At 38.3% G+C, this 15,907-nt stretch overlaps 1 protein-coding gene across 1 annotated transcript in view; it reads left to right on the forward strand.

Moving 5' to 3' along the window:
• Positions 1-14,235, forward strand: part of clmna (calmin a) — a 57,049-nt gene extending 42,814 nt beyond the window's left edge. The window contains exons 3-13 of the mRNA XM_055155387.1: positions 161-256; positions 359-442; positions 3,097-3,189; positions 4,867-5,060; positions 5,987-6,180; positions 7,254-7,336; positions 7,448-9,430; positions 11,053-11,204; positions 12,006-12,099; positions 12,189-12,244; positions 13,968-14,235. Of these exons, the coding sequence (XP_055011362.1) occupies positions 161-256; positions 359-442; positions 3,097-3,189; positions 4,867-5,060; positions 5,987-6,180; positions 7,254-7,336; positions 7,448-9,430; positions 11,053-11,204; positions 12,006-12,099; positions 12,189-12,244; positions 13,968-14,091 (3,153 nt within the window). The 3' untranslated portion in view covers positions 14,092-14,235. The remainder of the gene's footprint in view (positions 1-160; positions 257-358; positions 443-3,096; positions 3,190-4,866; positions 5,061-5,986; positions 6,181-7,253; positions 7,337-7,447; positions 9,431-11,052; positions 11,205-12,005; positions 12,100-12,188; positions 12,245-13,967) is intronic.
• Positions 14,236-15,907: the final 1,672 nt, after the last annotated feature.

Below are 15,907 nucleotides of genomic sequence, written 5' to 3' on the forward strand. Positions count from 1 at the left end.
TTTTATTTATCTTTGTCACTAATCTGCTGTCAAAACAATGGAACAATACTTAATCACAAAAGTGAAATAATAAAAAAAATATCTCAGTGTATAAAAGAAATACTGGATGGAATTTGGAAATAATTCTCAAAGCTTTATCATTGTTCTTCCTGTATTTTAGTGTAATCCTCCAATTGAAGTCCAAGATCTCTTCCGGGACATTCAAGATGGACACATCCTCATGGCTCTGCTGGAGGAGCTCTCCGGCTGCAAACTGGTACGATTTTTTATAATTTGGATGATTGAATTTTATTATTTCTAGCAACATAATTTATAAGGTTGCTCAGCTCGTAAATGTGCTTGTAAATTTGTGTTGCAGCTGCATGGATTCAAAAAGTCCTCCCATCGAATTTTCCGACTCAACAACATCGCCAAGGTCCTGTCATTCCTGGAGGAGAGAAATGTGAGTAAATACATAAAAGTTAGTGACACCTGAATGGCTACTGTTGAAGGGGAATAAATAAGGCTAGTGTAATCATCACCATGGCAACCTACAGGAAGAGACACGTAGTTCCAGCAGCCATGTTCTGACTGTAAAAATAACTCATGGGTTCTCTGCATTACCATGACAGCAAAACTGTCACTGTTATAATGATGTTTTCTTATCAAAAAATAGTGTGAGTTGTGTTTTGTTTCATTTACACATTAACACACAAACCCTGCACAAACCCTTCACTCAAACTGAAAACACTCTGTTCCACCTTGTGATGTCATGTGGTAATACAACTTTTTAACAGTCTTGATATTTACTAATATTTGGGTTTTCATACCTGCATGTTTGCCTCCACCCAACAATGTAAAAATATCATCAACTATTTCTATTTTTGCTTAGAAGGCCCATATTGCAATATTGTCTGATATACTAGTAGCTATGTTATAATGTTGTTTCATTGTCATAAACATGGAGTTGTGTTTTGTTTTAACACAAAAACCCTGCACATTTAGGCTGAGCTCTTCTCTCTTCCACCTTGTGATGTCATGTGGTGTTACAGGAAGTGCTCCACTGTGTTTTAAACTCCAATCACCTTCACTAGAATCACTTGGATAATTTCAGCCCTGGAATTGCAAATCTGTACTGAACAAAAGATAAAAGTTAGCTGACTTCCACTTCATGACATCATAAGGTGGAACAGAGCACTCTGAGCTTTGGAGATGTAGACAGACTAATAATAAAGGCTTACTCAAGCATGTGTGAATGGAACAAAACACAACTCCAGGTATGTTTTTAATGAGGTAACAACATTCTAACACGGTTTAAAGCTCACATGAATGCAGTTGGTGTAATACACGATCTTTAAAGGGACAGTTTGGAATTTTGGACATAGGGCCTCATTTCCTAGTTAGCCAGAGAGTTGGAGATGTGTGGAGACACTTTAAAAAAAATTCAATCCAGTTCTTGTATTTGCAGAGGTCACTGGTGCTAGACTAGCACATGTCAATGGCCATTAATGCCACTAAAAACAGTCTTACCCACTCCACAAAACACCCGAAGCAAATCTATTATTACACCAGACTGTCGATGTAAATGTCTGTATTGACAGAATAATGTTTGAAATAAAACTAACCTTGCATCACATGAATCGTCGCATGTTGAGGGACTATTTTCTCATATATCAATCCGCCGCTGCCAAGTTTTCTATCAAGAAGTACAACTCACTGCTGCTGCTCAGACAGAAATCCTTCAAATCCAAGTTTGGTTTTACTTCTAAAATTATTCTATCAGCACAGACGTTCACATTGACAGTCTGGCGTTCAGGTGTTTTGTGGAGTGGGTAAGGCAGGATAACTATGACCATTGACATGCACTAGCCTAGCACCAGTGACCTCTACAAATACAAGGACTGGATAGAATTTTGAAAAAAGCGTCTCCACACGTCTCTAACTCTCTTGCTCACTAGGAAATGAGGTCCTATGTCCAAAATTCCGAACTGTCCCTTTAAGGCTTTTTATCAATGACATTTCTGGCATTAACTTTATGAGACAGACTAATGACTTGCTGCTTGAAATATTCTGCAGTCATCATTTTGTTAGAAGGGAGGGGATTCTGTAATGGTGGGAGTTATGCAGTATTTCCAAAAATGAGTTCTTTTTCCATAATCCAAAATGAACTTGAAAAACTAGTTTGTCGTGTTTTGTGGTTCATATAAGCCATGTAGTCCCAGGCAAAAATAGATTTGTCCTTTCCATTTGAAATGCCACTGGGACAACCTATAAGGAGCAGCAGGCGATAATGCTGTACCCAGGGACCCTTCTCCCCTCACACACACACACACACACACACACATACACACACAGAGGGCATATAGACTATAACATTATACTAAATACCTAATTAACCCAAATTGACTATCTGGAGGATTAGCTTACTTTGCATGTTTAAAGTTGAAGGGGAAGCTGGAATATCCAAATAGGATTAGCAGAGTCGCCGTATTACCTGCACGTCATTTACGATTTACGATTTACGATTTACGATTTTTAAACTTGATTGGATAATTCTGGACATAAGACAAGGATTACAAACCAAGTCTAAACCCGGGATTTAACCAAGACTGAAATAGCACTAGCCTTGGACTTACTAAAACTGCCAAAACAGACACAAGGAAAGCACAAAAGGCCTCATTGTATTCTAATCAGACCTTTTGAATGTGAGATAAACCTCTAATCTTACAGCGTTTTGCTTAAAGGTGCACTATGTAACTTTTTGGTTGGGGGTCCATCACCTGCCTCTGTCTACGGATATGCCATTGCTCTGCCTGGAATGTTCCACTGTATGACATTGAACAGCTCAACCTTACAGTTTTTTCAGTTACAGGTGGTTTTATAGCTCAAAAATACCTTACATAACAGGTATTCTGACTGTGAGTGGGTCGCCTCTCCACAGATCTGACCTGTCACTTGGTCCGATTTGGTTTCCATGAAGATAGAAAGGTTTAATATATTCTCTAAAACATTCCAGACAAAGCAATAACATCTCCACTTTGAATAGCATTTGACAGACCCTCCACCAGAAAAGTTACACAATGCACCTTTAATAAATGTCTGTGTTTTTGTGTTCAGGTGAAACTGGTGAGCATCGATGCGGCTGACGTTGCCGACGGAAACGCCTCCATCATCCTTGGCCTCATCTGGAACATCATCCTCTTCTTCCAGGTAAATCGCATTTTCCAAACGCTCTTTTCATCCGACTTTAACTTCAGCCTTCTCCTCTAATCCTCTCTGTGAGCTCGGAGGAAGTGTCTGCACTGCACTGCAAAAAATTACTTTAAAATTAATACAGTTCAAGATATTTTATTGAGTAATTTTGAGTTGTTAAATTTATTTAGTTGATGGGCTTGATTAGGCTTCTGACATGGCTTGTTTTATATATATGACGTATATTACACAAAATTGACTCTTTAAGATTTAAGTCATTTTATAATGTCCTCAAAAACATACCTGGAGTTGTTTTTTGCTTCATTCACACATGCTGAAATAATCCTTTATTATTAGTCTGTCTACATCTTCAAAGCTCATAATGCTGTTCTCCTTTGTGATGTCATGAAGGAGTAATTTTCCAGTTAACAGCTACCTTTTACCTTACCAGTTCAGCAGAAATAGGCAATTCCAGGTCTGAAATTATCAAAATTATTCTGTTTGAGAGAACAACTCGGGGGTGCAGGGTTTGTGTGATAAACATGTGTGAATGAAACAAAACACAATTATGTTTTTGATGAGGAAACACGAAAAAACATCATAACATAGATAAAAAAAATAATACCGTAATATGGGACCTTTAAATCCAGTCAAAATCCACGTTCATTTTCGGAAATTGAAGTAATTTAACCAAGACTAGATGTAGACATTTTTGCAGTGTTTTCTTATCAGGCCAAATGAGGTCAAGTATTAGAGAAAGTATCTAATTCTCAGAATGTGTGTTTCATTCACATCAAAGCACAGTGTATTGGGTAATTGATGTAATTCCTCATATGGTTCACTGCTTCAAGCTAAGACCTCTCCACAGCAATTTATAATGGAATAGATTGGTTTTCATCCCAAATTAGGCCCAGGGCTGGTACTAGTAGGCTGTATTGATTTTGTAGCATCAGCCTTTTTGTTACTATCTCTGCGCTGCTACACATATTAAGACACGCATGAATGAACTTTGAAAAGGCAAGAAGCACTGGACATAAACTTATCCAATCACAGTTGAGTGTAAAATGACTTTAAAAAGTTATCTTGAACGGTGCGGTATAATATTTCTGATGTGGGTCAACTCCTTGGAGATCTTATGTTCAACAAGATAAACCATGACCACTTTCATCTCACATTTCATTCACACACTGTAACTCATTTGCAGTGTTTTATTGCTCAAGAATGCATTGAAGAAGTTTATCATTTTATATAGATTTTTAAAATAATTTTAATCCCATTCTGTGGAACATTCCAGGCAAGATAACAGTTTCTCCTTGGAGACAAGCAGGTGACGGACATCAAAGAGAAAATTTATTATTAAATTGTCTTTGGCAAACTTAAAACTTGAAAAACACATTCTTGCATTCTTACTGTGAGCAGAGATGCTGCACCACAGATCTGACCTGTAACCTAGCCCAGTTGTGTCACTTCCTTTTCTCAATGAAAATCGTGTAATGCCATAAAGTGGAATATTTCAGACAGAGAAATAGCATGTTTTTTGGAGACGAACAAGTGCTGCAATTTTCATCAGCCAAAAATGCATAGTGCATTGTTAAGTTTAGGCTGCATATAAATGGTTGATTGTATATTGATATATCAGGTATACAGTATGTGTTGTTTGTACTATTCATCTCTGATCACATGATGTTTCCTCAGATTAAGGAACTGACTGGAAACATCAGGAGCCAGTTCCCGTCCTGTTCCAGCCTGTCGTCTCTTCCCAACAGCTCAGACTCGGACACGTCCTCGAGCACCCCCTCAGAGGAGAGGCAGCCCCCTGCTCACCCAATGCGCGAGCACAGCAAAGCCATCAAGAAACTACTGCAGTGGGTGCAGAGGCGGACGCGCAAGTGAGTGTGGACTCGAATACTTAAACGACCGAGGCTGTGTTCACCAAAAGGAGCCCAATTTATAATGTTAAACTTCAGAAACTTCATATTTTATTCCTCAAGAGGAATTTATTAGTGTGTAAACTTCAGTGGCAGCACATTGAAGCTACTGAAAAAATCTTGGATTTGAAGTTTTAACAGCTTAGAAGGAGCAATTTAGCACTTATGGTGATAGATTCAAAACAGAAACAAATCATATTTTAAATCTGGTCAACAGATAAACAAATGGAGAAAGAAAAGTAAGAATTATACCAGCGTTATAATACTGTATGTTGAGGACACAGGGAGAGCAGTTAAAGCAGTTATAGCCGGAAGATTGGAATTCAACCCCAGTAGCCAAAAGTGCATTATGTTGTTGTGTCCTTGTGCAAGACACTTGTGTGAATGGTTATTGGTGCTGTTCACAATTTTTAGACTGTTCTCTAAAATGTTCTATTTTATAATGGAATATTCAACACATGAGGGTAGTTTAAATATAGAAACAAACAAAGCCAATCTTATAAGTTAAAATGCCTTTATTTATTATGGCATGTCTGAATAGAACTGAGCCCCAACATGTTCCAGCTTACTAGCCTTCATCAAGGGGACAAAACACCCCACAGAGTGTCTTGTTTTTTCTGTATTTTTACTATAACGGTGCCTTTATCAAAGAGCTCCATTATGACCATATGGATGTAGATTATGACCACTGTAAAACTATTCAGGAAAGATGTAAGTTTTTATTTATGTAATTTTTGTTTTCAGTACTGATACTTGTCCAAAGGGGTATCTAGTTTCAACTTTAGCTTCCAAGATTTTTTTTTAACCCTGCTCCACCCATCACCACATACTCTGACCAAGCTATTACCTGATAGACCCTCTTATAAAATATGTCTTTATTTTCTCAGGTATGGAGTGGCTGTACAGGACTTTGGTAAGAGTTGGACTAGTGGTCTGGCCTTCCTGGCTGTGATTAAATCCATAGACTCCAGTTTGGTGGACATGAGGAAGGCCCTGCTCCGAACGCCCAGGGAGAATCTGGAGGATGCTTTCCGGATAGCTCACTACAGCCTGGGCATCCCGAGACTCCTGGAGCCAGAGGGTACGATATCTGCTGCTACATCAGTAACATCTGAATGGGGTTTAATTTTTTATGCAGTCTCATTGGTGGAGTCATTTCTGCATAATCACTATTGGATTTAGCCCGGAGAAATAATTAGGACTTTATGAGGTGTGAATCCGCAGTAATCGTTTGCATTGCCCGGATCAAAATATTAGATTCGTGATCTTTGCTCAGGGGTAAAAATATAAATGAAAAGCTTTGAGCGTCAGGTCCCGATTTGTAGTAGAATGAGAGATATTAAAGTACGCATTTAATACTTTGCAGCTCACGTCATCAACATTCCCTTGGGGTGTGATGCTAACTGTAGACTCTACTCTGTCTGAGGCTTTATTAAGACTATAATCTGAGCTTTTTTTTAACACAATCTTACCACAAAGAAGCTGAAACTGAAACTATAACTAAAAAAAAGCTTGTGTTAATCACAGGCTCCTGAAAAAGTGCTATTTAAATCACTTTTATATTTTTTCTCAAGTTTTCAGACTATCTTAAAAACTTTTTTGACTGGTCGCTAATGTGTACATTGTGTCACCATGGTAACTGCTAAACATTTCACCATTAGAGATAAACGCAGAACACCCCCAGCATGATGTCACTGCAAATGATCAATTAGTGAGAATTGTTTGGAGTTCTATTAATCGGTTCAGCCACTTGCTTGTATCCATGGATTTGCTATTTTTTTGTATCTTTGTAACAATTTGTTTGGGGGTCCATCGCCAGCTTGTTTCTATGGATATGTCATTGCTCTGCTTGGAATGTTCCACAGTATGACATTAAACAGATTACCTTGCATTTATTCAATTACATGTGGTTTTATAGTTCAAAATTACCTAGAAAAACAGGCTTTCTGACTGTGAGTGGGGTTGCTTCTTCACAGATCCGACCTTTAACTTGGGCCTGGTTTGGTCTCCATGATGATAGAAAGGTTTAATGCCATCCTGTGAAACCTTTCAGACAAAGCAATAACATATCCATAGAGAAAAGCATTTGACAGAGCCTCCGCCATAAAGGTTACACAATGCACTTTGTAAATAAAATGCCTTTTGTCTGTCTAGATGTGACTTTGAACACGCCAGATGAGCAGTCCATTATAATGTACGTGTCTCAATTCCTGGAGCACTTTCCCGGCATCGAGGAGGTAGGAGTAGTAAAAACGCGAGCATGACTCATATCCACCTACTAGCTTCATTTGAAAAAGCCCTTGTATTTTCAACTGTATTTTTCTGTTTTCTTTCTTTGTCTCTCTTAGCCTGAAGAGCCTCTCCAAGTGATCGAACGCAGCATCTCAATGGGGAGACTGAACTTCAGAGAAACTGATGCAGACCACTTCAGGAATAGGGGAGGGAGAGTACGGGAGAGGTCCTATATGTTTCAAAAGGACAGCTCCGCGCCCCCTCCCAAAATTTTGATCTCTTCTGTATCCGAAGATAGAGGCATTGTATCGCCACCGTTCAGACAAGCTGCTACGCGATCCTGGTCTACAGAAGAGTTTTTATCCAACTCCTCGAATGTAGAAGAGAAAAGTGACAGCAAAACAGAAGATAAAACTGAAGACAAAATCGAAGACGGCTCTAGCAACGTTGTGAGTGAACCCCAAAAAGACACAATTGAAGAACTAAGCAACTCGGAAATAAGCAGCTCGGAATTGCAATGTTCCGAACTACGCGATAGCAATTCCCCGACTGATTCCGCCTTACCTGAATCGGTAATCGGAGATTCGGCTGTAAGCTCGCCGGATTCCTGGATGGAAAGCGAATACAATGTTACGCCAGAGAAGTTTTCCGAAATCCACAGCGATGGTTCTTTGTTTGATAGTGGAACCGCGTGGGATATTTACCGCGCTACGCCGGTGGAGATTACGAATAGCGATGAGGGACTGGCGCCGAGCGAAGATCGACTTTCGGACGAGCAGCAAGAATCGTACATCGACGAAGGAATTTGTTCGTTAAGTTCCTTAGAAAGTGCGCAAGAAAGGGTTGACGTACAAGAGATGAAGCAAAAAGAAGGGGTGAAAGAAACAGGAAATGAGAGCCAGGGAGTAAAATTGGAACAGTTAGATCACAATGAAGAGATAGCACAGATTGACAGAAAAGTTGGCGAGACTGAAAAAGCAAGTGAGTCAAATGGGCTTGACAATGATGGAAAAGTTATTGATTCAGTAAAGCAGCCAGAAACAGAGGAACAGACTATAAGTGTCACAGAAGTTAAAATGGAAGTCAAAGCAACTGCATTTGATGTTGATGGAGAAAATGGGCAGTCAAATGTTGAAAATGACACTGAAGTGAAAAGCAACTCCCAAGTAGCCCAAAATGAACGCCCCAAATTGGATTCGGAAGGTATAGAAGAGGTTAAGCAAGATGATGCAAGTGTTGAAAGTTCTGAAATTGTGGAACATGTTGAGCCGCCAAGTGATTTTAAAGATGATTTAGAACTTTGCGATGACGCTGAAAATGCACCGAGCACCAGCCAGGAATCTACCCCGAATTTGGCACCTATAGCGAGCATGACAATACCACTTATTTCAATTTCTAGCGAACCAGATGACCAGTGTCTGTCAGGGTCAGATTTAGAGGAAAATTTCGGAAGTGACTCAGAAATTAAGGAGCCCGAAGCTAGTGCTGAAAACGAATTTGAAAACCACGGCGTGATCGCGTCTTGTTTCATAACTGAGAACATAGACTTGATAGCGTCAGAGGAGACTTCAGATTTTAAACGTGAAAATTTGAATGAAGAATTTGAGATTGTGGAAGAATATGTGGAGATAATCGAAGATGTAGTTTCTCAAAATGTTGCTAAAAATGAATTGGCTTGTTCAAATTTGCAATCAGATGAGCCAGAGATGGTCATATTGGTTAGTGATCAACCAGGAGAACTTCGCAACACCATTTCTGCATCTGGAGAATCAAACACACAAGAAATATCAATGGGTACACTTACGTCCAATGGCAGTGCTGTTTCTATAACTAATGACTCTGCCAATACGCCTGGAAGCGATTTGTATAAAGATTATAAAGAGGAGCTTGTGGATCTAGAGCCTATGGACTTGTTCTATCCTGACAAAGACGTGCCCCCATATTTAGAACCAACGGAGGATGTCCAAAGCTGGCCTTCTGTTTTGAGTGTATCGCCCTTGCAGCCTGCCCCAGCCTCTCAGGACCCATCAGAGGAACAGACTTTCACCCAGCCAGACGAATACTGGAGCGGGGAACACGGGAAGACTGAAACGGCGCAGGTAATTTCTGTTTCAGACGAGTTTATTAATCCCAACAGGGGGCAGTTAGTTTGAGCAGTAAAAAACACAACCAAACATAAAACACAGTGCTGTTATTCGGAACAAAAGGGAGCTCATGGGGTCAATAAATAGCAAGCTATAGAAGGCTGTTGCGTTTACATTATCACAGAATTGAAATTGAAAGGCAAACAGCAGTAGGAATAAAAGACTGTTTGTTTTAGAATAGGGAACTACATAGCGACGGTCTGATGGCAGTAAAGAAAACTCACTTTCTAACTTACTTAAAATATGACCCTGTGAGCCAAGAATAACTTGTACTTGTAAATGTATATCACATTTTAAAGGTGCAATATGTAACTTGTCATTCTGTGGAACGTTCAGATATTATATTCTTATCTATCTCTGTGGAGACCAGCTGCACACAGATGTGATTGTATTTTTAGCAATTAAAATGAGCTAGATAAATTCATATTAAATTTCTAAACCTTTATCAGTTTGGTGTGTCTATGTCAATTACTGTGCACCAAGGAGCAGATGTTTTGATTTGATTTTCCACATAAGGAAAAATGTAAAAATAAATGAAGACACTAGACCAGAAATGTCATGTCATGTCTTGGAAAATGAAAGGATGTCTAATGTCTGCTGAACCATAATCACACACAGTGATTAGTACAGACAGTTCTTTTGACAGATCCAGATTCACAGTTTGAATACAGCAGTTCTGTCTGTGACAATGTCCAGTGACACAAAGGAGATTCATGTTTTACAGATTCACAGCTCAGACCTGCAGACTTTCACAAGAACAATGGTGTGTCACTGAACGCGTCTGGACTGTCTCATTTGCCCCTAATTATGTTCTTTAAATACTATCAAGACAAAAGAACAAAAGTATTATTCTTTTTTTCTGAATGAAGAACAGCTAAGATGTTATTTATAAAGTGAATCAAACTTCAACAGTGGAAAAGACATAAATGATTCTTAAGCTGCCAATTTCAGGATATTTTAGTTAGTCTGATCTTGGATAGTGAATAAGTAAAGGTGCACTATGTAACTTTTCCAGTGGAGTCCCCACCTTCTTCTGGGAGATGTCATTGCTTTGCCTGTAATATTCCACAAGCATTGAACTTATTTAATTTACTTACTGTGAGCGGATCACTTTCTACATATCTCATCTCTAACTTTACCTGGGTTCGTCACCTGGTTGTTCTAGTGGATATAGATAAGTTAAATGCCACACTGCGGAACATTCTAGATAAAGTACCTCAATGAAAACAAGCAGGTGGTGACCCTCCACCAGAAATGTTACACTGTGCACAAAAGTCCAAACACTGGAGAAGTCATATTTGGTATATACTTTAGTTATCAGGATATGTTAGTTTTGTATGAATTACTATTAATGTTGCATGTTTTCATTTATTCATTTCTTCCTAATGTTTACCTGACCTGATGTGTTTTGCTAATACAGTACTTAAAATGATGGCATTTTTTGAATTACCATGAATAATTATCAGAAATAATTCCAAACAAACAAATTCATGTTCTGTTTGCACCAACAGTATAATGTGTCCCACATTCTTTTTGTGAGGTCTGTTTACACCATTGATCTTCTTGTCCTCTTTTAGATGCCCTCAGAAACCCAGGTTCAAGTGCCTGACCCGACCTTTGACCCTCAGGACTGGTTTGGTGATGTCTCTGTTAAACCTGAGTCTAATGAAGAAGACATCATTGATCTGAGAACAGCTCCTTCTGCCCGAGAGACCACAGACCCCATGAGGTATCAATCTATTCTTATCTCTCTCTCTTTCTTTCTCTCTCTTTCTTTCTGTCTTTCTCCTTCTCCTCCCCCTCCAGCTCTCTTCCTCCCTGCTCCCTGGTCCTGTGAGAAACATACTGTACCCACCGGGAGCTGCCCTGACCTGGCCTCTCACTCCAATACGCCCGACATCTCCTTAAATGTACAGCCCGTTTCTCTATAAAAAGGTTTTATAAGATGAGAGAGAGCTCTAAAGTACACTGTGATTAATTTGACTTTATTTGGAAATAAAGTGATTTGATTGCGACTCTCGTGTGGTGACATTTTGAACTAAATGTCAAGCTTACTGCACTGAAAAAAACACCTGTAACTGTAACTTTATATTCAAGAGATAATTATGTCATGGAGTTATATAACACCTTTACTGTTACTTATTTCATTCACACATTGTCTGTCTATATCTCCAAAGCTCAAAATGCTCTGTTCCACCTTGTGATGTCATGAAGCAGTAGTTTTTAAGTTAACAGCTAATAATAATATCGGCCCCTTAACCACATTTTCTTTTACAATTATTTGTTATGATGGTCACATGTTAATTTTTTGTGACAAAGTTACAGTGAAATTGCTATTCAGTTGTACGAAAAGTATTGATTGTAATATTACCCGCAGATATCGACTCAATGCATATTTTTTACTTGTACATTTTTGTTCAGATTTTCAGCACTTTGATCAGGAGTTTGTAAAAAAGTGCATAAGCCAGCTCGTCCTGTACTTCCCTTGATCCGAGTTAAATCTAAATTATTTATCTTTTTCCCCTTTTAGAAGTTACATTAATAGCTGCAGCACCGGACTGGATGGAAACCAGATCCCTACAGTTCTCCGCCACAGAAAGGGACTGTGCTCCTCACAACACACGGTCAGTTTGAAGTTGTATTTCAGTTTCTTTCAACAATTTACGGTAAATATTGTGGCTAAAAGTCTGTGTATTTGTTTTGTTTTTCTCAGGACAATCAGAGGAGCACTACATCAGCTGCCAGCAGAGACCACATCTCTGATTATGGGTATACACTCTTTCTATTTTTGAAGCTGTTTTGAGTTAGTTCAGTCTTGATTTTAATTTTACCGTTTTTGGGCCACTTGATCTTTTGGTAAACGTGAGTTGGACCTTTTACAATGTTGTGATGCCAAGGCTGATATAACTGTACTTTAACCTTCTGATACATCCCATTTCACTAAGAACAATATAACATAAAATCAATTACATAAAATCTATTAGGAATAGCTTGAAGTATAAATATATTTTTAACTTGAGTTAATAATATATTTATACTTGACTATTAACTTGATAGTCTCGATATTTACCAATATTTGGGTTTCGATACCTGCCAGTGTCCTACCACCCACAAAAGTAGTAATACCATCAAACAATTTCTACCCATATTACACTATTGTCTGATATAATACTATGTTATAATGTTGTTTCCTCATCAAAAATATACCTGGACTTGTGTTTTTTTTCATTTGCACATGTTTAACACAAAAATACCTGCATATTTAGGCTGAATTCTTCTCTCAAACAGAATACACTCCACCTTGTGATGTCATGTGGTGATACAGGAAGTGCTTCACTGTGTTTTTAAACTCTATACACCTTAACTAGAATCATTTTGTATAATTTCAGACCTGGAATTGCTAATCACCACTGAAATAAAGGTAAACGTTAACTTGAAAAGTGACATCACAAGGTGGAACAGAGCATTTTGAGATTTCGAGATGTAAGACTAATAAACAGGGATTACCCAAACATGTGTGAATGAAAAAAAAAACACAACTCCTGGTATGTTTTTGAGGAAGTAACGGCATTAACATGGCTTAAAGCTCACAAGAGTCAATTTGGGGTAATATAGGACCTTTAAAACAAAACAAACAAACAAATATTTAGAATTTCAACTTTTTTGATTGTCCTTTTAAATCTAACCTTTGGTGTTCATGTCTAAAACAGATTGCCAAGATGCTCTGGTGAATTAGGACACCTCTCCCAAAATAAAACATCATGAATATTTAACTCACTGTCCAAGTTAAAAATCTGCTCATTTTCAAATACACCCTCAGTCTGTTCATACTATTCACCCTTACATTTCAGCAGGTACACTGTGCAACTAGGGGGGAAGCAACAGCTGTTTGTCGTCATGGAAATGTTAATTGCCTGGAATGTTCCATAGTTTGTCATTAAGATAATCTTACATGTATTCAACTATAGATGTTTTATTGATACCTTGAAAAACATTCTTACAGTGAGTGGGGCCATCTCTCCACAGATCTGACTTGTAACTTGGCTTGATGGAGTCGCCTGTTTTTCCATGAAAGTAAATGAGTGTAATGCCATACTGTGGAACATTCTAGTCATCGCAATAATACATCTATGGAGACGAGAACAGTATAGCGACAGTAGCTCAGTTGGTAGAGTGTCCACTGATCCGTTAGTTGGCGGTTCGACTCCCACTCTCAACATAAACATTATTGTCGTTGTGTCCTTGGGCAAGACACTTACCTCACCTCACTTTTAGTGGCTGCGTACACTAGTTTATGAATGTGTGTGTGAATGGATGAGTGGTTTCTTGATGTAAAGCGCATTGAGTGCCTTGAAAGTGGAAAAGTGCTATATAAAGATACAACAATTTACCAAGAAGATGACACACCCTGCACCAGAAAAGTAACACTGCGCGTCTTTAAATTGCCTTCATTTTACCCATTGTAATCTGTCTCTATCTCCTTTTGTTTCAGGCTCGGGGACAGCTGGGAGCCATATGTTCTGCTGCTGCTGTGGCTGCTGCTCTATTGCTTCTGGGTTTTGCCGCAGTTGGACCTGAAAGCAGTGCCCAGTCTGTTCTTCAACATCAGACACTAGACAACACACTGTAAAAATAAAGAAATCTACATGAGTTAAAGGTTCCAAATTACACTATTTTCTGATCTCTGTCATAATGTTGTTTCCTCATCAAAAACATACCCAGAGTTCTGTTTTGTTTGATTGACTCATGTAGAAGACACAAATCCTGCATATATGGTTCTATTTGAGTTCATCTCTCAAATACAAAACACTGTTGCACCTCGTGATGTAATGCGGTACAGGAAGTGCTCCACTTTCACTAGAATCATTTGGAGAATTTTAACCCTGGACTTGGCAATCTTTACTGAACTAAAGGTACAAAACATCTGTTAACCTGCAGCTTCATGACATCACAAGGTGGAACAGAGCATTTTGAGGAGACTAAGAATAAAGGATTAGTCAAGCATGCGTGAATGAAACAAAACACTATGTATGTATGTGTGTTTTTGAGGACGTAACAACATTATAACATGACTCAAAGCTCACAAGAATTCATTTTGTGTAATATAGGACCTTTTCAAATTTGGCTTCTGAATATTAAACTAGACTTGTGTAGTTTTGATTTTAATATAAAATCAGTAGAAATGGATTCAGGACCCTCCTTCGACCTATCATGGCAAGACATGGCATAAATTTGAATTTTATTGCAATAAACCACACAAACATTGACCACTGTTAAGTAAAAAGAGTATTTCCTCACCAAGTTCTGTTGATTCAGGCTTCGATCAAAGAGCAGTCTAGTTACATTACATATTTGGTTGTTTTCAGTATAATTTAGCGTGAAATAAGAAACTAAATCTGCCAATGTTTTTATTGGCAGACCATTTTGCTTGAATTAAAGGTAAAATTTGAAAGGTAAATTGCTGTCTATTGCGCCTTTAACTGTTTCCATCACTATTTTAAATTCAAAATCACAAAACATTACAAATAACATTACAAATGACAAATAAATATATATGGATTCACTGTAATTTGTAAGTAATTAAAATATTATTAAAAATCCTTCAAATAAATAAACCTGAACTAGTCAAAACTACACAAATCAAACTTAATATGTTTCATTCCAGTACATCACCTCATGTAGATTACTTTTTGCAGTACATGTTACTACATTACTGCAGTACATTCACTCACAACTGAACTGCCAGCCTCTTGTCCTCGTCGCTTCCTCTGCACCAAGTGAAGACATTAATTTACCTTGTATATTTCAGCTTTTTAGATTTCGCTCATTTGAAAGTAACTGTGGTTTAAAAAGATCTGTGTGGGTGTTAATGAAGGTCACTGCTGAGAATATACAAGTCTGTATTACATAATCATTATCCTTAAGTGTTGGTTAAATTTGAGTGCAAGTCTTCTCTACAAATTTGAGCAGACATTGCACTTAATGGTGAAATCTTTTTTTTTTTTTTTTTTTTTTTTTTTAGTTAAAGGTGCGGGGGCAGCAGTCTGAGTCCCTGCTTAGACTGCTGCCCCCGCGACCCGGTCCTGGATAAGCGGAAGAAAATGGATGGATGGAGTTAAAGGTGCACTGTGTCACTTTTCTGGCAGAGGGCCCGTCAAATGCTTTTCTCCATGGAGATGTTATTTTATTGTCTGGAATGTTTCACAGTATGGTAAACCTTTCTATCTTCATGGAGACCAAACCAGGCCAAGTTACAGGTCACATCTGTGGAGAGGCAACCCTGCTCACAGTCAGAATGCCTGTTTTTCTAGGTATTTTTGAGCTATAAAACCGTCTGTAATTGGATAAATGTAAAGTTGTTTAGTGTTATACTGTGGAACATTCCAGGCAGGTCAATGACATCTCTGTAGAAACAAGCAGGTGACGGACACT

Source organism: Boleophthalmus pectinirostris, unplaced genomic scaffold, assembly GCF_026225935.1.
Source record: "Boleophthalmus pectinirostris isolate CB_2022bp ecotype Guang Dong unplaced genomic scaffold, ASM2622593v1 HiC_scaffold_10, whole genome shotgun sequence".
Lineage (NCBI taxonomy): Eukaryota > Metazoa > Chordata > Actinopteri > Gobiiformes > Gobiidae > Boleophthalmus > Boleophthalmus pectinirostris.